This window comes from Anoplopoma fimbria, chromosome 9, assembly GCF_027596085.1.
Source record: "Anoplopoma fimbria isolate UVic2021 breed Golden Eagle Sablefish chromosome 9, Afim_UVic_2022, whole genome shotgun sequence".
Taxonomy (NCBI): domain Eukaryota; kingdom Metazoa; phylum Chordata; class Actinopteri; order Perciformes; family Anoplopomatidae; genus Anoplopoma; species Anoplopoma fimbria.
The window spans coordinates 13,625,186-13,650,476 of record NC_072457.1 but is presented as its reverse complement, the minus strand read 5'-3'; the positions used below and the strand labels follow the sequence as shown (position 1 = coordinate 13,650,476).

Below are 25,291 nucleotides of genomic sequence, written 5' to 3'. Positions count from 1 at the left end.
TCGGGATCTTTTGGCAGATGCTTTTGAGAGAGAAAAACTATGTTAAACTTTTAGCCTGTACACAGCAAAACTCTTGCTACCTCTCCAATGCAAATGTAAATATGAAAATCTACTGTAATGTATCCATTGCATTGATGATTCAATTCAGTGCTCGTATTCAATCACAGGATGAATGTTGGCCAAAAGCAACAGACCTTCTGACCAAGTAATAAGAAACAGACATTTTTAATTTCACCGATTTACATCACTAATGTTTTAATAACAGTACCATACGCTGACTGACCCTCGTTATGTGTCAGGGTCACAGGGGGCTGAATGCTACTTTGGGTAAAAGACAGGACGAACCCTGGAAAGGATTCCAGTTCTCTCAAATAGCACTGGTGTAAAAAGAAAGGTCACTTAATGGACAATGATGCATCCATAAATATTTATTCATAGACTTCCTCTTTATGGAGCAGACATTGGATTAGGATATAATGACTAAGACAGATAGAGGTGTGTGTGAACCTAACTCTGCCTCTCATAAACCAACCAGGAGGTTTTATACAGTATTCAATGTGGCATCTTTTCTGTCCTTGACTATAACATTTTAAAAAAGTGTGTCCAAAAAGGCATTTCCTAAACTTGCACGTGCCATGTAACTGAAGGGTGAATTTAAATTAGATTCTGTTTCATGTAATTATGGCAACAGAAGTTGTTGTCAGCTGCTCTGCACAGTGGGCCTTTGATAACTAGGGGTTGGGAAATGTGGCAACCACCCTCTTCCTCTGTCCTTCCCACCTACACATCTCTCAGTTAACTATTCTGAGCGGATAGCAGTCTTGAAGTGTTGCCAGGTCAGTTGCAGCTTATTCATGATGTTTAGTAATCAGACAGGATAATCTACTGTAGTTGATTGGTTTATGCGCCAGAATACACCGCCAGAACTGCTTGTTGGATGGTTCAATACCCTACACCTTTCTAACATCGGATAAGGGGTGGGGCTGTGTTAAAGCATTACTGTAGCTATCGAAAATCAACAATGTGACATTCAAACCCACCTCACGTTGTGATTGGCTAGCTGGGTGTGGAGGTTTGTCGAGGTTGGGGGAAAAAGAGCCGGGGTTTGAACATCTCTCTCTAGAATTAATTACATACACTCGCTCATTTTGTTTTATCACAGGGACCTTCTCCTCTTTGTCACTTTTTCTACAATCCCCTTGAATCACTTAAAAAAAAGACATTTTGCAAGTTTTGGACTGCAAACTGTTCCCCAAATTAATGACTGCATCGATTAGACAATACTGAAGAGGGAAATCCTATTTTCCGGCTGCCTGGTCAGCTTTGAGATGTAAAACAGGGGTTTCTCTCAAAAGCAGCAGCTGATTCTGCTGGCCCCGATAACCGAAATCTACAATTAACATTCAGTCTGAAGAGCATCTTTAAAACGCGGAGAAGGGTGAGTGGACAGAGAAGTATTGTGAAAGCACGCTGTCTCACACATACACATCCTTGAAACACACACACACACACACACACACACACACACACACACACACACACACACACACACACACACACACACACACACACACACACACACACACACACACACACACACACACACACACACACACACACACACACACCTGACAGCTGCACTTTAACCCTCCCTTTCAGCTTATAGGTCTAATTATCTGGTGGTGGCCAGGGCCCCAGTGGGGGCCTCTGAGTGTGTGTGCATATGTGTGTGTGTGTGTGTGTGTGTGTGTGTGTGTGTGACACTGTGCCTATGTGTGTGCGTGTTTTTGCCTGTGTGTGTGTGTGTGTGTGTGTGTGTGTGTGTGTTTGTGTGTGTGTGTGTGTGTGTGTGTGTGTGTGTGTGTGTGTGTGTGTGCATCAGCGGGTGGGGGCTGCAACGCCTGCAGACCTGGTGGCTGGGACCTGGGATTTGATTTTGGAGGAGCAGATGGCAGGCTGCTGCTGGAAGGCATTTGGAGTGTGTGCGTGGGTGTGTTTGTGTGTTTGTGTGTTTATGGGTGTATGTGTGACTAAGTGTAGAGAGAAAAGTAAAGCTTTTTATAGAATTTTAGTTGACATTAGCATGTTAAAATGTCTAAAAGACTTTCAACAATAACTGAACTTCATGAAGGTAGGGTTCATTGCAGGGCTTTTGTATTAGATTACATTCATTTTAGCTAAGTTGACCAGATAAACTGGCAACTTAATGTACAAAAATGTTGCAGAGGGATCAGAAATCAAAACTATCGATAATACAGATGTGACAATTAAAGCTATGTGTATGAGCTATATGCTAATTCTACTATTGACTTTTGAAAATTGATATCGATCTCCTGGTCTGACTTATTGGTTTGAAGACAATCAAACTTCCCAAAACGTCTGTGTTCTTTTAGTAGGACCGTTTTCTTAGTGTTAAGATCATAATGTGGGAATCAGCCTTCTAGCCACCAGTATGGGACCAGTATGGCACCACTCAGAATGTGAAAAGAGGCTTAATAATGTAGTGAGGCCCCCTGTCAGAGGGATCTAAACCAGTAAAGCTGTCAGGTTATTGATATGTTTGGTCTAGCGGAGTGTTACCTTCACTTGAAGCAGAGGGAAGCAGAAGACAGGAAGAAGTGAAAAGATTAAGCCAATGCTTTTCAATTTATTTCTCTATGTAGCCAGTATTAACAAATAAAGATTATGCTGTCATATATAACAATTTAATATTCACAGGGAATTTAAAAGCTTCAGCCCGTGTTACAGAAAGCACTTACTGACTTGGATATTTAAACTGAATTGACCTCTGTTATCATGGACAGGATATTGTCAGGTGTCCAGATCTGGTCTCAGGATCACGTTACAGGCTTAATGGGCTAAACCCTTTGACTCAGACTCTTAATTCAATTCTGAGACAGTCCTGTTGAGGCCAAAAGACTAAGATGGTTCTAAAGTCTTCGTGAATCAGACATTATGGCAAAAAAAAACCACACTTCTTCAAATGGCTGGCTAGATTCTGAATATTTTCGACATTATATCGCTTTATATTTTTCTGGGTTTACTCAGCAAACCTGATTCAGGTTGAATGACAACTGGACAACTAGAACATGATTTGATTTCTCAATTGTAGATCAAACAAAAACATACTGGCATTGTCTATAAAGACATCGATACAAGAGAAGCTTCATGCTTCAAACCTGATACATTAAAAACAGATCTTGTCTGACTTCCTAAATTTACAGAACAACCCAGACAGTTTTGTTCCGACATGATGTGAGAATGGCTTCATCTATTGTGTTCTCTATATCGATTTAATGTTATAACAGGCCACACCTTATCATCTTTGCTGACAAAGTGCCTAAAACATATGAACATGAACCTGTAGACACATTCTAATATACAACTTAAATAAGCAGCTCTTCTCCCCTTTAGCATCCATCTGGATGGTGAAGAACTTTACAGTGATGAACAGATGGATTTCTGCTCCAGCAGAGGGAAGAAATCATCTGTCAAAGATGATGTAACTCATGGCTCATGTGCTTATCATTACAAAAAATTAAGGAAGCTAGCTGACACACTTGTCTGCATGACAGATGTATTGTGTCATCTGTAATCAACATCTCTGTATGGAACATGTCCTTAATCACTCCTAAAATGACTGATTAATGATTTTTTTAAAAATGAGCTACAAAAAAAATAAATTACAGAATGCATTTTATCATAGATGTTAGTGTTAAATTGATCCAATCCAATAACAGAACTAACTGGACTGAAAATGTCCTGAAAGACACTGCATCGTATCAGATCTGGAGCTCTCAGTTTTTGGTTTAACAACTAAAAAGAAGTTAAATCTCCAGAGACTTTACAACCTTTAACAAACCGCCACCGTCTGGCAGATTTTGGCTGTTTAGCTACGAAAAAAGAACTCAAAAGGAGGTTAAAGGCAGGGTGTTCCCTCTCAATCTGTCCAATATGCCAGCTTCCTCTTCCTCCAAACTTTTTTTCAAAATGGCAAATCAACATATGTCAAAATTAGATTGCTAGTAAGGCATCACAAATAGGTCATGTGCACAAAAGTTGCTGTACTTAAATGCACTCCATAAAGTCCAATGCAACATTCCTCATGACAATACAGAGCATGAAATGTCTGGATAGAACAGCCGGTCTGCATAGCTGATCGAGTAGGAATTTACTAAGAGATGGAAATAGAGACACGTGAATGGTTTACGTGGCAAATATGGGACTGAACTAATCCCAGTGGAGAATCCAACATGATTCTTACAAGAAGAATTAATGTGTGCAGCTGTGGGTGGTGCATTTATTAGGCAATATTTTATTTTAGTACCATGTTTTGGTACACATAACTCCCTGACATTCTTCACTATCTTAGGTATAGTCCATCCAACCCTGTTTACCATAAACGAAGAAAACTTAGCCCTCCTCTACATTAATTCTGATTGGCTTTTGACTAAAAGCTTATAGAACTCATCTGATCTTTACTTGACAATCACACTCCGTGATCATACATTAAGATCTAGACCATGACCATGTAAGCAAAGATGATATACTGCAAATGATTACATAATAATCCTAACAAGTCATGAGACACTGTGTTCCTGTACAGTGCTGGCTTGACAGAAAAGGTGCTTGGCTGGCCCAGACAGAGGGGAAAGGGATCACTGCTGTCTGGACTGTTGGGTAAACATAAGCTGGCTTAGTCGTCAGACATTTGAATACAGGAGATTTTTACCAACTGTAATTTTAAGTAAGTTCAGTTTTTAGTTATTTGAACTATACTGATTTCATTCCCTAACTGTGATTATAAAAATGAAATCAGGGTAGTTTATCAATAATCGACACACAAGTAACAAAAACAGACACAAGTCCACTGACATGAACACAATCAAGAAATGTTCCAATGATGTGAAATGTTTCACAGTTTGCTGCATCTAAAGTAAAACTAATTCTTAAAGTCTTTTAACTTGAAGCCAGCTGCCTGAAACATTAGAGCAATCTTTTATTTTGACTGAGTAGCACAAAAAAAGACCCAAACAATTGTATTATTCACTAATCAAGTCATTTGATACATTTATTTATATAATCATTTATATGTTAAGAGTACCTTTTATAGCTTTTTAAATGTAATTCTGTCTGACCCAAAGATATGACGCCGACATCTTAACTGCATTTCAGTCCCGCACAAGCCTTTTTTGTAGACTTGCTTTTTCTGAGATGGTTTTATCCCCTTCTTCCTCACTCCATATCTTTACTTCTAATATATTAAGAGCCTGTACTTTTATTTTGTTACTTCCTTTGAAGTTAAATAATTTGGTGAGATGAGTGTTAAAACTATTTATTGAATCAGAATTATCTAAGACTCCTCGCACACGAGGCAACGTCATATAAATCTTTTTGATTAGGGGCACCATGTGTCCAAGCTCACCTCGTCTCATAACACCAGGGACCCTAAATGAGAATTTCAGATGAAAATATTACTATATATGCGTCCCAGGTGGATAGGATTATAGCAAAAACAGTCTCACAGGGCCTAATAGAGGGGGGTGAGGTAGGGATAAAACTACACTGATGGATATGGCAAAAGGCCTGAACTCTTAAGTGTATTCATTAATGCCTTGTTGAAATAACCATGGCGTGTAATTATGTATGGATGATTAAATGGGGTGTAATTACCTAGACTGCTGACACAGCTGAAGCCTATAAATCACAGCGTTTTTTGGGAGATAAAACCTTTGGCTAAAGCGCTCAGCCTAGTAGCTCCATCTGGTTTTCATATGCACATCGTTGAATCTCATCTCGCTGAAAACAATACAGTTCCAACTGTAATTTTAGTCAGTGAGTTCATGGATTTCGGCCTTGTTTCCCAAGTATTGCACGAGTTTGCTTGGTGATTACCAGAGCTGCAATTATCATCACTTCCTTTAAACTTCAACAAGCAATGCATTATAACAGACTCACCTGCTTGCCCTCCAAAGTGTACAGTCTCCTCACGGCTCCGGAGTCCAACTTTATTGCGTCCGTGATGTCAGTGAGCACCTGATCGAAGGAGTGTGCCGTCTTCTTATTGAGCAGAATGCGTACAGCCTTGCGGGGTTTGACGCCGCTGCGGATGACTGTGACTAGTTTGGGTTTGATGAAGTCCTTGGTCTCACGCTGCAGCTCGTTCTTCAGCGGGAAGAGAGAGGAGAGGGAGCGTGATGTGCCGGTCTTGCACCCAACTGCCCAGTTGGGGTTGACGTTCTTGGTGTAGTCTACACGTCGGAAGGGTTCATTTGAGGCACACACGTAACTCTCACCTGGAGAGAGAAATAAGTTGGGAGAACTGCCAGTCAATGCAAGTCCATGCAAACTGTTTCCACATCTAAAAACAGAAAAATATATATATGTTTAAATAAAATATTATCAAACACACACGTAATACATCAGAATTCCCCGGACATGTACGGCATGTACCATAAAATACTGAGTCCACATGGCATTAGGTGAATCAGTGGAACAACAAAGAGTTAACATTCCTCCGTTGAAACAAAAAGGCACATTGAGAGGCAAGGCCAGTGTAACGCCGTCCTCTCTCTCCCTTTCAGCTGTTGAGCTGCTGCATTGGCCTTCCTCCAAAGCAAAGCATTTTGTTTTATCTGACAGCATTCCATTCCAACAGTTAACACGCAAATGTTTCCCCTAAAGAACACAGTCATGTGACAAGTACAGGGGCTTGGCACATTAATGAAAACCACAGCAAGAATGTCTGGAGATTGTTGTTGTGAGTGTTGGTAGAGAAACTCAATGCCGTTCTGTTCCACTCAGAGAGAGAGAGAGAGAAAGTGACAGATACTTTCTGTTCATGCTACATTCTTAGTGACATTTTTGTAGCCAGGAACACATGGCTGTCTCTCAGAATCAACTTGTGCTGAACAGACACTTCACGGAACATATTGGATACTTTACTTTCTGTAAATGTTGCTCTAGCAATTCGTCTTTCTTTCAGTGAAGATATTTATAGAATTTTTCATCACAGCTGTGATGAATGGCATGCAAATATTGCCGTGTTTGTATCCCTGGGTGATTAGTAGAACTGTATAGCATTGAAGCTGGCCAGTGAGCCAAAACCCATGCTAGTTCATAAGATGCATTAAGTATAATCCTATAACTGGACATAACTCAGAAATATATGAGTTGTAAAAAAGTTTCTGTTTGTGGCACTGTGATCAGTATTTTTTTAGTAAAGTTTCAGTATATTTTGGTAAACAATCAATTTTACAGACAGAATCAAATCCAATCCCTGAAATTGTAGCTATTTGATGTGTGTCAAGAGAAATTAATTGTGCTGCAGCGAAAGAAGGCCATATGAGACGTGCGTCCCACGACACCTGGTTTTATTAAGCTTGCAATTAACCAAAGGCTAATTAAAAGGCTGGGCCACATCTGGGGGGCCGGTGCTATGGCTGAAAACTAAAACAAAATATAACTGGGGCTGTCATTCATCTGGGGGGCAATGACAGAATAGGTAAATGTCCTCAGATGGTGACTGGTGACAAGTCTATTCCCAGAGGGGCATGGATCTCAGGTGCAACATCCCTCGGTGATGTGAGGGGAGCCCCAACCAGCCACCACCGGCTGCTGTCCTCATCTGGACGAGAGATGAGGTCAGCCTTAACAGAGCTGTCTAACCAGTCTAGCAGCTTTTACTGCAGGGGTCACACATCTGTCATCAATCCAAAACACATGTGATGAATCATAAAACAGTGTTAATATTAAAGCAATACAAAACTTTTCATCGCCAAAGCAATGAGTTTATACAGAAATGTAAAATAAGTCACTGTGGTCAGTTTTATATGGGTGAATATTTGTCTGCTTTCAACCTTAATTTTACCAGTTGATGCTAATACACCCTTTATCTGGCACACTTGCTATTGTCCAACTGGAAACACTATGTCAGCATGTTATGTAATCCCAGGTATCCACATGATAAACTACAAAGCTCTTTCTCAACCCACTTCAGTATCTGCTACCCATCTGTGTGGTTTTCCACTAGTACAGCAGTTCAATTCTTCCATGGGCCCAGGTCAGTCTGCTTTCGCCCCACCAAACCGTGATGACATGCATTTCCAACACTGCCCCACACTAGGGATAGCCTCGTTTACCCGGGCTACTGTGGTCCTGATAGGAAGACCTTTAAGTGTCCCCTCAGTGGCTGAACTCAATTGTGTCCATGCTGACTAGGGAGAAAGTTGTTTTTTTTAAAGTCGCTGTGTTCAGCTCTTTGTACTTTGGAGCGTTGACCTGAATCTCTGTGGTTTGAACTTAAGTTTCACTTGTGTGTTCCCATTTTTATTTTCAGATATCAGCCTATCTTACAGTTGAAAGATTATTATTTTTGGAGGGCATTTCCCCCTTGTTGGACAGAGGACAGCTTAGAAATGGGGGAGAGAGAAAGATAGGTATGACATGCAACAAAGGTCCCACAGCTGGAATCGACCCAGTTCCATTAAGGTTGGCCAGAGCCCTGGTGTTGTGCATAATGGTTAACTGGAATGGCTGTGTCACACTAAATAGAATGGGACCATAATTAATTGTATCAATTACAGCTCTGTTTACCCTGCTATGAAATGCCAAAATGGCTACTGTGAATATGGCCTATCCTTCAATGAAAACAGGTCTAATCAACCCCATATGGACCTTTTCAACACTATTCGGTCAGCAGGTCAGTTTTAAATATTCCAGGGAGGAATAGTACAAACAGAAACAGCAACAATGAGCTGAAAGGGCTTCAGGTGACAGATTCTAACTGTAGTTTGTGACAACCAAACTTGTCTCGTACCTTGTAAGCTCGGCTGGACTGCTCGTGGCCACTCTCAGCTCGGCTTGACTACCTCCCCTACTATTGAAAAACCCTACAAGTTGACTGGTTGGCGAAGTAATCCAATCCAACCATAAGGGACACACATGTGAGGGGTGCTTATTGGGTATCCACACAAAAGACCCCCAGCAGGCCTCAATCAATGGAGACAGACTGCTGAGCTGTGCAGTAATGTTCCCCCTCTCTGTCAATTAGACGGGTGAGTAAACCAGGACAAGACACTGGTGCTCGGCCCACCTGCAGTGCATCTCACATCTGAGTTTACCCAAATCACAAAAAACACATTCCTCACTTACTCTCGTCATCATCTTATCAAGGCATGCAGATAGTTTGGATACATTGCTGAGGTTCTTAAGATATCTGCCCTTGAAAATTCTGCCACTATCACAATAAATTTGGATTGAATGGAATTTCAATTGAGGTTCTCAGAGTATTTAAAAAAATATATATATATTTCTAAATGTTATAACATAAAATATGAATGTGACCTTCCAGAAACAATTACTTGGTTACTCAGGATTATCAACACCCGGAGTTTGTAATGATAATGAATTTATAAAGGAAATATCTCCTTTAAGCATCATTTGACAATTTAAAAACAAAGACATTGCTATCAGAAGTACTCTGGACACGACTAGAAATGTATGCCCCATATCCTCATTTAGCAACAGTTCCCTGTAAATGTAAAGAGCAGAGGTTCAGTGGCAGAACACTCTGCATCACATCCAATGCACCAAAACAACTTTTGCTCAAATTGCCAAACTTGTGATGCTACAGAATTCAGATCAGGCGCTGGCCTAAATCCTCCCCGGTCACTCAGGGGACGGGACATAGGAAATGAGTGTAGCACAGATTCCAAAGTTTTAGGCGGATGTGAGATGAAAATAGACCAGTATACTAGTATAATGACTGCAGTAAGAGGTCGGGGATCCTGAGTGTGTGTGTGTGTGTGTGTGTGTGTGTGTGTGTGTGTGTGTGTGTGTGTGTGTGTGTGTGTGGCGGAGACGTAACCTGTCGTGTTAAAAGAGGATTGCAGGCAGGTCATGGAGCAGACAGACACGCACCAGGGCTGAACATGAAGATAAACCTATTACAGAGAGGTCACCGTCTAGGGTGAACAACAGTGCAGAAAGTGAAAGGGTAAGACAGGACTTTGCTACATTTGTGTCTGCAGTGTGTGACTGACTTTTAACACAATGTTTTAAAATTCAGTATAGATTTCCAGAATTAAACTTCACTATTTCACTACTACACTACAAGCAATGGGCAGATACCGGATGGGGGAGGGAAACCTCCATCTTTCGAGCCCCAAGGGTGAGATCAATTTCAAAGAGCAGCCATTGGACCCTACAACAACATACACGTTCATCGCACATTCATTCTCAGGCAGGATTGCACTTAGAGATACACGATTCTCTTCCAAGCCCGCACAAACTCAGCCCATGAATACACACTAAAGAGGAGGGAAATGAGTTCAGCTGAGATCAATGGACACTGATGTGCATTAGCAGCAGCCTGTGCAGAGCCAAAGCTGCACTGAGGAGTGGTCTGCCTGTCTGCATTCATGGCACTGGGTCAAACATGTCAGAACAGTTATGTCAATGATGCAAGGGTAGCTCTGCATTGCATCCATTGTACTGTTATGACCCGAAGAGATGATTTGATTTAAGTACAGTGGATGATCCACAAATGGAGCACTGATCTCAAACATTTTGTCTGGCAGAAAATAACTTAAACTTCAACAGTACACAGCATCAAACATAGACATTAGGCGCCAGAACTCAGAACATGTTCAACAATATGAACATGTTCTGAGTGACTTCTGGCATAACTTGCCTGAGGTTATTAATGTGTATTTGTGTGGGCCATTTAGCCAGTACTCAGGGAAAAATCTAGCTTTTATAAAAAATCAATTGCATACTGAATCAATGCACTTTATGTATAATCAATATACTAATGATTCGTGGTCACATGAGGGGAGTGTTACATCCATGATCACCCTTACCCTCCACTAACTCATCCAGACTGGTGATCCTCTTGCCTCCATCCATCGCGTATAACGTCCGGACTCCTTGGGGAAGGTTGACGTTGTCCGACAGGGACCTTGTGAGCTCCATGAGCAGAGCATCCAGAGACCTGAACCGGTCATGAGACACGGCATACACCAACCCTTTAAAATATCTGTCTCCGTTGCGATAAAAACGCACTTTTTTGGCTTTTTTCTCGGACGTGAGGGACTGCAGGGTGCGTGTGCGGTAGAAACTACAGTGCGCACTGTGCGCCGGGCTGGGGACCAGACCGTTGCCTCTGGAGCCAGACTGGGACCCGGAGCCAGAGTTGGTTTTCGGTGTCCGGTGGGGCTTCTCTCGTTCCTCAAAGTGTTCAAATTCAATACTTCTGCTTAGCGACATGTTGTTTTGCTCCTTCCCCTCCTACTTTAAACAAAAATCCCAAACAAAAACAACAACTTTTATCCAGAGTGCTGCAGGGTCGGTGCGTCTGGAGCTGGATACATGTGCGTCTCCAGTCTCCACTTTAAGTCCACACTTGCTGCGCCGGTTGCTCGTGACAAGTCCAGACGCACAGATCCCAAAACAAGAAGAAAAATAATCTTGAGGTCGACAGAAAATCAATCCAGCCTTGACTGATCGGATGAATTGATTTGTCTCCCTACAATAATGCAGCAGGAGCAATTATACGGTTGTAATGGTTTCGAATAAAGATCATCTGTGTTTGAAAGGCATCGCATTGGACCAACCGGGTGGATTTCAAACAACGAAGCAATTTTTTTTTACAAAACTTCGGCGCACCGCACCAAATACCGCAAAGCCTCCTCCTTCTCCACCTCACATCCTTCCTCTGACTGGTCGGTCCCTCAGACTGTCAAATCAGTGTACAATGAGAGAGGGGGAAGTCCTCCTCCGCCTCAGGGTCCTAATGCTCTTTATTGTTCTGCTAATATATTCAGTATGGAAACAATGAAGTTTACACTCATCCTCGGTGACCTAAATGTGTTAAAATTGTCAAAAAATTGCATAAAGTTTTTCTTTGAATTTATATATACCTCTATTGTCCATAGGCTAAATACTGAGGTTAGAATTAACACAGGTGGACTAAGTTACAACAAATAATATTGTAGGAATATCAATATTAGACCTATGGTGAATGGACATTTGGCAGATGCTTCAATCCAAAGCGATGTAAAAATGAAATGTGTCTTATTTATATTTTGTATGTATAAAAAATATTATATCAATGTGATAATGATGGCGATGAGGCACACACCTTAACAGCGTGATAAACACAGTTACACACGATCAAATAAATGTTCAAAAGAACCAGTTTCCTTGAAGGGATTTACTGGAAAACAATTGAAACAATGATTTTAGTAATTACAAATGATAAAAACACGATAGGCTAAATAACCATGAACAGTAAATTGACCAAATGTTTTGTAAAATTCTTTAGTAAATTAACAATGAAGGTTAGTTGCAGTTAGCTCCATTGTCCATCATCAAGCCAGGACGAAACAAAGTTATCATCCTTGAAAGGTCAACATACATTAGGCCCAAAGTACAAAGTGATGAATCTACAACACAGTAACTTAATTAACAAGTAAACCTGAACAGATGCCACAAGCAAAACTAAAAATACTAAAATAGATAGCAATTAGCCAAATACCAAATAAAAAATGGAGGCTAACTTTTGTATTAGTAATTAGCTTGAGACAGTTATTTGAAATGGCTAACGTTAGCTTGGTTAACAGTTGACTGATTAAGAGTTATTCAATTAACCAATCACAAATCAATTCTTTACAAAGCAGCTTTAATAACAAATACTTACAGATAATCTAAGTAAGTAAGTAAGTAAGTAAGTAAGTAAGTTAAACATTTCAAATGGCATTTAGGGAGTAGATAGAAGATGTCGGTCAATATTTGTTTAGAGAAAATGTTGGATGGAAATAACGATGTCTTTAACTGGAACAGCCTACACAACTTTGCCAGCAGGGGCTGCTATAGCAGCAGAATGTTCAACTGTTATATTCCTTATACAAACCCATTTAGATAAATATTTTAAGGAACAGTGTGTAGCATTTAGAGGGATCTATTGGCAGAAATTTAGTATGATATTAATAAGCATGTTTTCTTTAGTTCTGTTTGTGTATAATCACCTGAAAATAGAAATATATGTGTTTTCGTCACCTTAGAATGACACAATGTTATTAATTATTTATTTATTACTTTTAATTTTTTTGTTTCCTGTTTCAAGCTAAATAAAACTGTACACTAATGCTAAGTATAGGTTTTAGAGCTGATAATCTGGTAGATTTAGTGATTTATTGACCTATACATAGGCTGCAGGCAAAAAATAGTCTCACACTATATGAATACAACGTACAAAAAAAATATATATACCGTATTTTCCGCACTATAGGGCGCACTGGATTATAAGGCGCACTGTCAATGAATGGTCTATTTTCGATCTTTTTTCATATATAAGGCGCACCGGACTATAAGGCGCATTAAGCGAAACAAAACAGTCAGTCAGTCAAACTTCCTCCACTTCCGTACCATTGATTCATTAACGTTGAATTCTCCCGCAGCTGCTCTATTCCCATGTTCTACTGCGTGACTGATAGCCTTGAGTTTGAACGGGAGCTAGAGGGAGCTAGAGGAGCCGTCCCGGTAGAATCCCGGTGACCGGAGCACCCGGATGGAAATAGGTTCGTTCACCGGCGATCACCGCGCATTGCATGCCGGGTAGATTATTATTATTTTTTTTAAATTCAATAACTTTATTGAGACATTTGTTCATACATATAAAACACATTCTCTCGCAGCTGCTCTATTCCCATGTTCTACTGCGTGACTGACAGCCTTGAGTTTGAAGTCCGCGTCGTAAGCGTGTCTCTTGACAGGAGCCATGTTGGTCCTTATCCACACACACTGTAATGTGATGGTGAAGCACAGTATGTATTACTCCGCGACGCTCCTGACTACGGTGGCCGTGATGCTGCTGCGGTGCGGCTTTGTAGTTTACTAAGTCTACTAAAACATGTTGACAGAGCGCCGTGTACCACACAAAACCGCTTCGAGGTCAGTAAGCACAACCAGAATTAATCCATATATAAAGCGCTCCGGATTATAAGGCGCACTGTCGTTTTTTGAGAAAATTAAAGGCTTTTAAGTGCGCCTTATAGTGCGGAAAATACGGTACATACACAGTTATGTTTCTGAATAAGGAAATTAATACAGTTTGGTTGTGAAGCAGAGTGCAGCAAATACTTAGCCTGACTCTCTATGACTGCCAAATAGTGAGGCTGGATTAAACAGGGCAATGCCAGCTTCACTCACCACCTGGTGGGTTCCTGGTTGAGATTCACCACCATTCCCTGCCAGGCTCGTAAACAGGCTACCTGCGTCACCACCTGGTGCAGCACAGCACAGTACCGACCTGAGCCATACTGTCACTGCAGCTCGTCAAAAAGCAGGTCAAAGAGTAATAACGGGCAGACTGGGGATGAGTTAACCCACTTTTCAACGACAGTAGCCTAATTCCTGCAGCCAGTGCAACAGAAACTAATAAGTCTATCTTTGCCAAATCTTATAAGAGCTCATCGGGGAGAGCAAGACAGCTTAATAGGTGAATTAGTAACTTTCTGACCATAAAACGAATATGTAAATTCACATCGAAGAGTTTCCTAATAGATTAAGAAACCAGCGTTTTGTATAACTGAACTGAGCAAAACTTAAACAGAAGCCACTTTTACCCTGTTTTTACAAACATGTCTAACGCAAACCAACATTTAACAACATCAGAAAAATAAAACAACAGTAACTTTTCAGAAAGTGACCGCTGTTCTTTCTGGTGTCCATACAAACTAGCAATAATAAAAATAACCATGTAAAATAGCTCAGCACCAATAGAACAAGAAAAGTCAAGACAAGTCTAGCATTAAGATCAGTAAATGAGAAAAACAATTGTTTCTAAACATTAAAAAATATGAGATCAATGTAGGTGAGACACCAGAATTCATTCTTGTATTTTGTTTGTGGGTTGACCCTAGTTATCACAGTCACATTATCACATATTGTGTATTTGAGGAAGGAAATTAGGTTTCCCACTGAACAGAAAGTTCAAAACTTAAGTGACCTCATCTGTCTATTGTCCACGGTTTTATTAATGTATTCATTATTGTTTTGATTCGCCCATTACATTCATATATGTATAAATATCACCAAAGGGGACCAGCAACATCTGAGGACTTTTTCAAACTGAAAGCCAGCTGTGTTGGATGTATTGTTTGAGCAGCTTTTGAGGGAGGAAGTTGCTGAGCACAAAGCAAATAGGAAATACTCTTCCCCCGGCAGAAGGAAATCCTGTACAGAATGACAAAGCAGAAAATCCCTCAATGCTAAGAATCCCTCTCTCTAAATTAAGAATAACAATCAGCTTGGCGATAAGGCTTAAGCCTCCTCTGACTGTTTCTACTGGTAATTCGGTAAGCTACTAATAAAGTGCAGTTTATGAGGGATTTAGGGAATAAGACTCCTGAGGCATTTGTATGAAAATCACTTAGCAAAACAATCCACTCTTGAGGAAACAATGCAAAGTGTGTTCAGTTTCAAAGCCATTTTCAAAGCCCTGCTGGTTTCAGGGAGAAAAATCACATGCCTTATGAATATACTTCAGGCTACTTAGTGTTGTTTAACTCTGGTACTTAACATCTATTTAAATCAAATATTATCTGATCCTTATGTCTTATAATGTGAACATATTGCTGTGATATATGCATTTTACAATGTATGTATCAATATATATTTGCAAAGGAAACAAAACAATTGTATATTCACAATAAAACAAGTCTACTACATTTAACAGTAGTCTTTTTGAATTTAGTAAAGAGGCATTTCTGAAGAGCCACATGTATCCTCATAACTCAGAATCAAAGACCATCTTGTGACAGAAAGTAGATAAAAAGCATCTGGAGATTTGAAGAGAACAATTTGTCTCTAAACCCACCGACAGGCAGCAAGCGTGGGTGAGTGCATTACTTTCATGGCAGGCACCAGGTGCCACAACATGCACATCATTTCCGATTTATGTGTCAGTAAAGATGAGGATATGGCTTTGGGGTCAAAGGCCAAGAGAGAGAAAAGACAGCAGTTGAAGAGAGGTCAGTGTGTTGCTAACACATCCCACAGGCATCACAGCCATAGCTGTAGCCAGAGCATGTCTAAAGATACAATCTGATAAGAAAGCTATGGTAAATATGAAACCATAATCAGTGTAGTCATTCAACTAATTAATAAGTATGTTTGTACATTATTGAGCATTTCAATCCAAAAACGGTTGTTTTGTATTCATGACGCCAAGGTCAAAGTAATGTATTTACTCCTCTTTCCAGCCACGCCCTGAGGAAGACCCAGTGTGGGTCGAAATTGGTCAGCATTCTCCTGTTGTACTTTTTACATTTGTTTATGCCCCTAAAATAATAAAGGCATTTTAACTTCTTCCTTGGCATGGTACGAGTGTTTCCCTGAAGAAATCCCAGAGGCTTCCCTCCGTCTACCGTTGACTTATTTTGGCTTTAAAAGCACCTTGTACTCACTCAGGATTTACCTACTTCACAACAGAGAGCACTTTTTTCTGTGACAGTAATTTCTGTCTGAGCTGGTGAAGAGAAAAAAGATACTCCAACGCCCTCTGGTGTTCACCAACACTAAAAGAAAGGGATTCTCTATTTTTCTTTTGCTATGATGAACTCAAATTACTTCTTACTGTATATCAAATGATGGCTGTGTGAATATACTCAACTAAAAGGTGAAGTTTTAAAGATGATGTTCACTTGAACAAAACTTCAACAAATCAGGCTGTGTTTAAGAAAGACCAGATGTGGTTTGTGAGGAATGATGTACCAGTGCAGAGATTCAGAGGCAATGAAAGGCCTGATCCTGGTTACTTTACAGTAGCTGAATTTTGGTGATGGAGCATTACTGATATGGTCAATATACATTGCTTCCTCTTCATTAGGTGTCAATCTTACACTCAAGACCCTGAAAGACCTCCATCACTTGGGGCGTGAGCTCGCACCCAACACACAAAACTGCTTTGTGTATAAAGGCAATATAACTACATCATTTGCAGAAAGCAAACATGCAATCCTGAGGTCGCCCAACCAGTCACTCTCCACTCTTTGGCTGCACCCATGAAAATCACAAACAGAATCTGTGAAAAATCCCAACGATGGGCTCCATTGAGTCCAATGCCAATGACACAGGTATTACTTTAGTTATAAAAGGCTGGATGGCTTGTATCAACAACCAAGGAATCCCATATTCCAGCAGCATCCTGCATAAAACACCTTGAAGGATACAGCAAAAAGCATCTGGGGTATGACAACAGCTTCCTTTTCAGAACCCTAGTATAAAGCTGAGGCCATAGGCTTACTGACTTCAACTACCAACTAATCATAATTTTTTTGTGTTCTGGTACAATTACAATGAAACTCTTTTTTTTGTCAACAGCTCATGACTAGCACAGAAGTCCTAAAATAAAACATCAGGCTATTCCTCCCAATCATCCTAATCTAAGTTTCTTCATCAACTCGTCACCAACATGAATGCTGAAGTCCACAAGTGGTACCCTCCGACCTTTACCTGCCTTGGCCTGGCTCTGTGACGAGGGCCCGGTATGCTTAGTCAAAGCAAGGTTACTTTGATTCAAAGACACTGTTCTTGTAGTGTGGCCCTCACCTGGGACCAATTTGCCTTCAGAGATGCCACCAAGAGCTGTTGCCTCTGACAACACAGTTCCTACAATCACAGGGGCATGAAAAGCCATCACTATAATAAGGGTGGGATTCTTAGAGAGGTGCAGGAGAACAGGACACACAGGACAAAAGTAAATTGGCAGCATTTCCCTGTTTTTTTACACGACTTAGGCAATTTATACTTCTGTTTTATATCAATGTATAAGAGGAAAACTAAAAATCTTGAAATCATCAAAGCATGAAATGCAATTAAACTAGCAAAATCATGCTTTAGGTTTGACTTCAGAGTTGTCAGTCTCCCATACTACTAAAGGTCAATTTCTATCAAAGTCTCATGTTTGTCATAATTTTGAAAATGTGGATACTTTCTACACAAATCCTACTATTTCTGTGAATGTTGGGCCATTATGTCTGAGAATATTTATGATTCATCGGAGGTTAAGGTGGAAAAAATATGAACAATATCTATGTAACAATATCATGTGCCATTACATGTTACAACAACAACAAAAAACAATCAACCTCAGCCATGAGGCATGCCAACTTTTATGAGGATAATAAAAATGAGTCACACACTGCCAATGTAATTTCATCAAGTTAATCTCTCACCATAGGAAAGTAAAGTGTTACAGCACCGAAATGAGTTCAACCTTTATAATTTACCAGGTAGTTTGCCCACAGCAAAAAAAAAAAAAAAAAAAAGCACACAGAAGGGATTCATAAGCCTGACATGATCAAAGACAAGGGTATTACAGGTGCCAGACAATGTGGGCCAGCCGCAGTTAGAAACCTCATGGAACGAGCCTAGCACTCCTTTCCAGACAAATTGAATTACAGCAGGCCACTTCAGGTTTACACCATTTGGCAGCAGTGACTCTGAGGGGCCATGTTTTTCCACAATGACCCAGTTCTCTCACATTTTGTTAAAGGTAGAGTAGCTGTTATTGCTGCCAGGTCAGCTAGCATGATGCTGCAAGTGAGCAGAGGCTGCAATACCTTGTCTGGCCTGAGTAGTATCATTTAGTTATTTAGTTTTATAGTATTAATATTAATCCTTCATTCCATTTCCCATACCTTGTAGTTTTAGAGACATGCATACATTGTAATGTGACTAATGTAATGTATTGGCCATAACTGGAAATGTGTAGCATACAGTAGTGTTGGCACTATCAGGCTGCTTAATGCTAGAATGAAATTTTACGCCAGCCATGCAGACAAACCTGCAGACAAACCTGCAGATAAACGGCTTAAGGATGTGTATCAGTCTCCCCACTTTAGGTCAAAATTTAAGTATGCAAGTTAAGTCTTTATATTTTTTGTGATATTTTCATATATAAGCTTTGAATCAAAATAAACTGCATGGAGCTTATATTTTACCAGGTTCATTTATTTTCTTTCTTTATTTATTTATCTTTATAATGGCATAATTTGTATTTATACAAACCAACACCGTACAGCACTAATTCACACTCCCTTGAAATGTTAAAAGTTACTTAGTAAGTCAATGAACCAATACAAGCCCAAAAAGGTTCCAACAGTTCTTCTTAAAATCTTCAGATTGACAGTGTCTGGTATACTTGTTGTTGACAATAAAATTAATGAATGTATAAAAAAGACGCAATATAATATCATATTAAGTATTATATTTGTACAGTAGTGCTTTTAAACACCACTATGCATGTTTGACAGCTAGATGGGGCTCTTACACCTACTGTTCCCTGAAGCTGTACTGCTCACATGAAATGAAAAGGTAAAGAGACATTTGCTCATCTTGTGGTTTAATTGATTTTAAAGGGGTGCATGATTATAATGAATTCCAAACCCTAAACCACCTTCAGAGCCATACTTCCCTCACATTGACCTCACAATAATATACATGTGGGCAAGAAGCAACGGGAATAGAAAAAGATATATCAGCAATGGAGAAGAGGAAGCGATTTTGTTTTGAGAAACGGACTGGAGTTTACGGGAGGAAGACGATAAAGTGTGGAGAAATGATTCAGTGAGGCGAGGATGACATGAGGTATTTCATGAAGAGATGAGTTTTCAGACTCCAAAGGAAAGTGGGGAATAACTGGAGGGGGAAAATAATCTCACTACCATCAGGGGAAAGAACAAAATGGAGCACGGCCGAACCTGAACGGAGCAAAGAGCCGACTGCAATGAAGAGAGAGCTGAATGCATGTTCAAAAAAGAAAAACAATTAAAATTACATCAAAGCATGTATTGCATATGTTTCCAACAAATCATCACAGTGGTCGTATGTGTCAGTGCACCTTTTGGCCTTGAAACATACCTCTCTCATTGAGATGTTCAGAGAGCAGAGAGACACATCTCGGATTAATAACATAATCTGCGAGTCATGTCTAGAGGCAAACGCCCCCTTTAAAAAAAAAAAAAACATCCAGACATTAATAGCACTGTTAATCTGTCAGAGCTGGTATTGGTAGATTACAGTTGAAGAGGTCATCGCATTGAAAAGTCAAAACTAATGGAGGCTGACACGTGTCAGAGCGAGGCATCGCTCGGGTCTGATCTCATCCAAGACATCCTGCTCCTCCCCAGAGAAATCACTAACCCTGTGGCCTCATCATTTAAAGGAGCTGCATGTACCAACCCATCAAAGGCATAAGCACTGTACATGCTGTATTGCTGTAATAAGGTACTGGTTTATCAGATATGGAGCGCCCATGATGTATCTAAAGGAGAGATGAGGGGTGAAAATATTTGATGCTAAACATGTGATATCTTGTGCTTTAGATCAAAAGATGGAAGAGAAAAGATGAGAAAATAAATGTTGGTACCAGTTCATACTGGTTTTTATAAGAAGTAACGAAGGAGCTTATTGCCTTAAATTGAAGTTATAAGCCATTAATAAGAGCAAGTTTTGGTTTACCCTGTGCCTCATTTTTATCTTTTCTATTTAGCAATAATGTGGTAACAAATGTTACATTGCTTTGCTCCTGTGTTGGTACCCCTGTCTGTTTCACCAAACAGGGGGCGTGCGGTAGGTCAGGGGTTCTCAACCTTTTTGTAACTTCTGATTATTAAAAGAATTCTGAGGATGACCCTCCCAAATAAAAAGGAAAATAAGATTTGCATAACAAACAAAAGGAGAAACCATAAACTGTGCTGTGTTATCCGACTGTCAGCTGCAAAATAAATATTCTGCTTGCCCTAACCCATCACTGCATGCCATTATGAATCCAAAGTTAATGTATTCAGGGTCTTACTTCCTCACCACACACTTTTAGGCTTTTACTGGCACAGGGTTTAATCCCACATCACTTTTTTATTTAAAAAAGGATCCACTTTGTACCACTGCATCTGTGGGAACATTATCTAGCCAACAGTAGCAAAACATGTTTGTCTTCCTGATGATGTTTCATAATTGGAGCAGTGATAATCAAACTTAAGTGATTTAAATTATGCTTTGTTTGAATAACTATGGTTTTAATTTAAGTGAATTCTTGGGCAAATTTAGATAACACATACCTTAAATATGGCTTTGTAAATTACCAAAAATATTTTAATAATTTAATCTTAACATTTAGCAGTCTGTCCCAATGATACGCTGCTGTAGGTAACTTACTATTGATAGGTAGCTCATTTTACCCCACTTCAAATATTCCAAACTATCCCATGTTCCTTGAGGTGGTTGACAAGCTCCTCCTACTTCTCAAACTAAATAAACCTTTTGAGAACCTATTTCATTAAGCTGAAAATGCATTGCCATAAAGCTCAAGACATGGTTTCAAAGCATATCAATGTAAGTAAAATAAATGGTTTTCACAAGATAAGGGAGAAACGAACCAGCATTATGAACTAGTAGTCTATATTTGACTGTGGAAAGGACTGCGTTTTTACATGCTGATGACTCAAGTATTAACTGCGCTATTACCACCTTCTATACAACTATTACCCAATGTGAACTATGATGCACTGCTACACTGGTCACTGCATGTCACCACAGATCTGGCATACAAATTCACAGAGATGTGTCAGAAATTAGCATTGTGAGCAGTTGGGCATTGACGGTTGTCCTTCACTGTGAATATCAAGCACAGCGCTGGTGAATACGTCCCCTCTCATCTCATCTTGACACAAACTCCTACAGACCACTGTGATGTCAGAGCCACTCTGTAAATTCATGCTCCCGTATGAGCGTGTCTGCTATTGAATTTACAGCGACGTCGGACTTGAAAGGCTGCCTGTAAACCTTGTGATACAGTAGTGGCTGTTGATGAGTGAATCGTCACGGTGATAATTCTCAAGGACCAGTCACTGTGTGGTGTGTGTGCTTCGATGACACATTTCATGTTGTTTAAGGTTTTAAAAGGGAGAAGCTGATCTGCTGAAATGTACACATGTCCATCAACTTTTTAATTCCAATGTAAAATAGGCAAATAACAATATCAATGCTCATTTGGTCATAACAGACTTAAAATCTGATAACAAATCAGTTGTTGTCAATCAGGTTCCAGGTTTTTGGAAATGTTCCAAAAGCCAGTTCTGTTGTAGACTTGGAAAAAGAAACAGTTGACCATGAAATAAATACATAAACAAAATAGGTTACCCTTTACTTTAACCCGATTTAGCATTTATACGTCACAATTATAACACACCAATGCGGTTGTTAGCAGATGTAATAATGTTTGAATGTATTTGTTAACAACAATAACTCAAGGGGCTCAACTAAGTGGAGGCTGGTGTAAAATGAGATGATGGATGACAAAATAGTAATACATTGCTGTAATAATACAAGAATATGTCTCATATCTCTTCATAGGGGACATTTTTTATGAATACTGTGCACAGGAAACATTTCAAAATATCTTTATACTGGCACACATCTACATTATAGTATATATATATATATATATATATATATATATATATATATATATATATATATATATTACTATGGAATAAAGATAATGAAGGAAGAAAACCTGTCAAATGTGACAACAAGCTGAACATATAGTAAAAAAACATGCATGAAATAGCAATAATCTAAACTAAACTATGAATATGATAACCTTGAGCTATTCATCAATATTCACCAGTGTTCAGCAAACCTGCATTTCAGTATTTGCAGTAAGTTTCTGAATATTGAGCCAAGCGTGTGTCTGGGAGGAATAACACGCAGGGAAAAGCACATACATGTTGGCTGGGAAAAAAAGTTGGCCCTTTGCTCACTGTAGTATGTGTGTTAAATCCTACAAGCATGCAGGAAGTAGAATCAATAGATGGCACTGTTTCCCAGGCCTTGGCCCTCAACTTCAGTTAGTACCCCTTAAAATCACCCACTCTCTCCCTTTGCTTTCTCTCCTGGGAGCCTATAGTTGTTCTGTCTAAAACCCACTTCAGTAAAATGTTGAACTAACTCTTGGTCAAAGTATACCTGGAGCCATTGGAAGCAGAATCATCCAGGGAATCAAACACCGTTGCACTTATTGTATCAAAATATAGCTGAAGATGGGAGAATTGTTTGGATGGGAAAGATGGTTATGGTCACAATACAAGAACTCAATATAAGGTAAGAGGCAGAATATGTATTTTGATATTGTAGACTGTTATTTTTACAGTTATTAATTGGTGTTTCTGATAGTCAGTTTCAGAACTTGTTTGCATCATTATTCTCACTTTCATGTTTTTTAAGTGTTTAGTGGGCAGTCCTTTCATGCCATGTGACACCAGTCACATGACCCATTCAAGAATTCAAGGATAATTTATTGTCATTATGCAACACGGATGCACAAAGAAATGCAGTTGTAGCCCATTTTCAACACAATAAACAGACATACAAAACCAAATCAACCAGTAGTGCATTCATAAACGCAGCAACTAAAACAATTTTCTGGGCAGATAATATAGCTGACATCTTAACATTAAAAACCTGAAATCAGGACCCTGATGAAGACTTGTAACGTCGAAAGATGTTGGTTTTCTATAATTTAATAAAGGATTTTTAAATCACAATGCCTAAAATGTTTCTCAGACTGCCAACTTATACAAAGGACTTCTTTCAAAACGTAAGCTGGACAGTCATTGTTTTTTTTATAAAATAATTAAAAAACTGAAGACAGTGGGGGGTTGTCTGTTTGTATTGGGAGGCCGCTGTCAATCAAAGCTAATCAAACAACACCCACAACTTCCTGACGAAACAGATCTTTTCAAATAAATAACTTGCAAGGTTGTTTTTTCAAAATTGTAACTTTGATTTTAACAGAGGTTACAGAAAAATACCACATTTTCAGGGGCTTTAACTGCTTTAAAAGCCTGTGTTTGCACTAACAACAGATCTTTTACCATTCATAAACTAACAAAGGTGAATTTATTCTCAAGTGTGATTATGAATGTGAAATTGGTACAGAGGGCAATAAACATAGCCTATTCAATTGATCATTTTGAAAACCATTTTTCCTGTCTAAATGAGCAATTTGCATTTTCTTGATGTTTGTTGTTGTTAAAGTTAATGACGGTGTGCAAGACTAGGGTTGTGTGCTTGGATAAAATATTTTATGCTGGTAGGATTGTTGTCCCTGCCTTTCTACAAAGTTGATCTACCTGCATTTGATTGACTATTGCTTTTCTCCAAAGATGCCTGGCTTGAAACTTACAGTAAGCAATACGATTGATTAGGCATCTGTGTGGTTCCGTTTGATTAATTATAACACTGATCACAGAATGTGAAAGTGTGGAGAGAGAGACAAAGTGATGCTTGATTGATGAGTCATTATGATACCGGGGAAAACGGCTTGAACTTGATATTCTCTCTGAAACCTTGAAGCTCACCAGCTGCTTTTTATTTTTTTGCTTTAAGTGCACAAACACAGTTTGTTCAGCATCCTTTTGTTCCTCTCTGTTTTCTTGAAATACGAGAATAACAGGGTTTCAAATAGCGTAGCGCCTTCCTAGTTCACATGGGGCTACCTTTTTCGCTGAAGTTACACCTGGAGCATGAGACAATCACAGGAGTTGCTAGGTAACGAGTCTCCTCATAGTCTCTGCTGTGAGCTTCCAGAGAACCAAGCTTTGCTCAGTGAATCATTCCCTACACTCAATACAGGAGTGAGTATGACAATGAGATAAACACATATAGTAGGAATCGTGTGTGTGTGTGTGTGTGTGTGTGTGTGTGTGTGTGTGTGTGTGTGTGTGTGTGTGTGTGTGTGTGTGTGTGTGTGTGTGTGTGTGTGTGTGTTCTCGGGTTTTTACTATGAGAAATAAAATGAATGGCTAAATTCAATTTAGCTGCTTTCCTTTCAGGGTTCTGGTATTGTGCATGCTGGCTCACTGTCACAGCTCACTATAAGTAACATCTGTACTTTTTCCTACTTACAAGATAAAGTTATCTTCTTTGAAAAAGCCCCACTGCAAAAAATCCCCAAAACAGTTGCCTATTTAAATATCCAGCAGACACAGATAAATAGCAATCATTTGAAATGTATGTCAGGCAACCTGGTGAACTCAAGTCCAAAAGTCACATCTTTTTTATGCCTGTTTTGGTCTCCACCAACTCCCAATAGAAATACCTGGGCCAGTTGAACAGAACGACAAAACTTAAATTAACATTTTTCTTAAAGTTGGAGTTAAGGTTATCTTTCAAAAAAAAATTGGTTGCTCAAAAGACCCTTAATAAAGTTTCCTTAAAATGT

The 25,291-nt window shown here is 39.5% G+C and overlaps 1 protein-coding gene across 3 annotated transcripts in view; it reads right to left on the bottom strand.

Annotated features, from left to right (window-relative positions):
• The window catches only part of dclk2a (doublecortin-like kinase 2a), a 39,625-nt gene extending 27,992 nt beyond the window's left edge, over positions 1-11,633 (bottom strand). For all 3 annotated transcript variants that reach the window (XM_054604832.1, XM_054604833.1, XM_054604834.1), the window contains exons 1-2: positions 10,863-11,633; positions 5,959-6,296 (exon numbers count right to left, since the gene is read on the bottom strand). In XM_054604832.1, the coding sequence (XP_054460807.1) occupies positions 5,959-6,296; positions 10,863-11,268 (744 nt within the window). In that variant the 5' untranslated portion in view covers positions 11,269-11,633. The remainder of the gene's footprint in view (positions 1-5,958; positions 6,297-10,862) is intronic.
• Between the last annotated feature and the right edge of the window lie 13,658 nt (positions 11,634-25,291).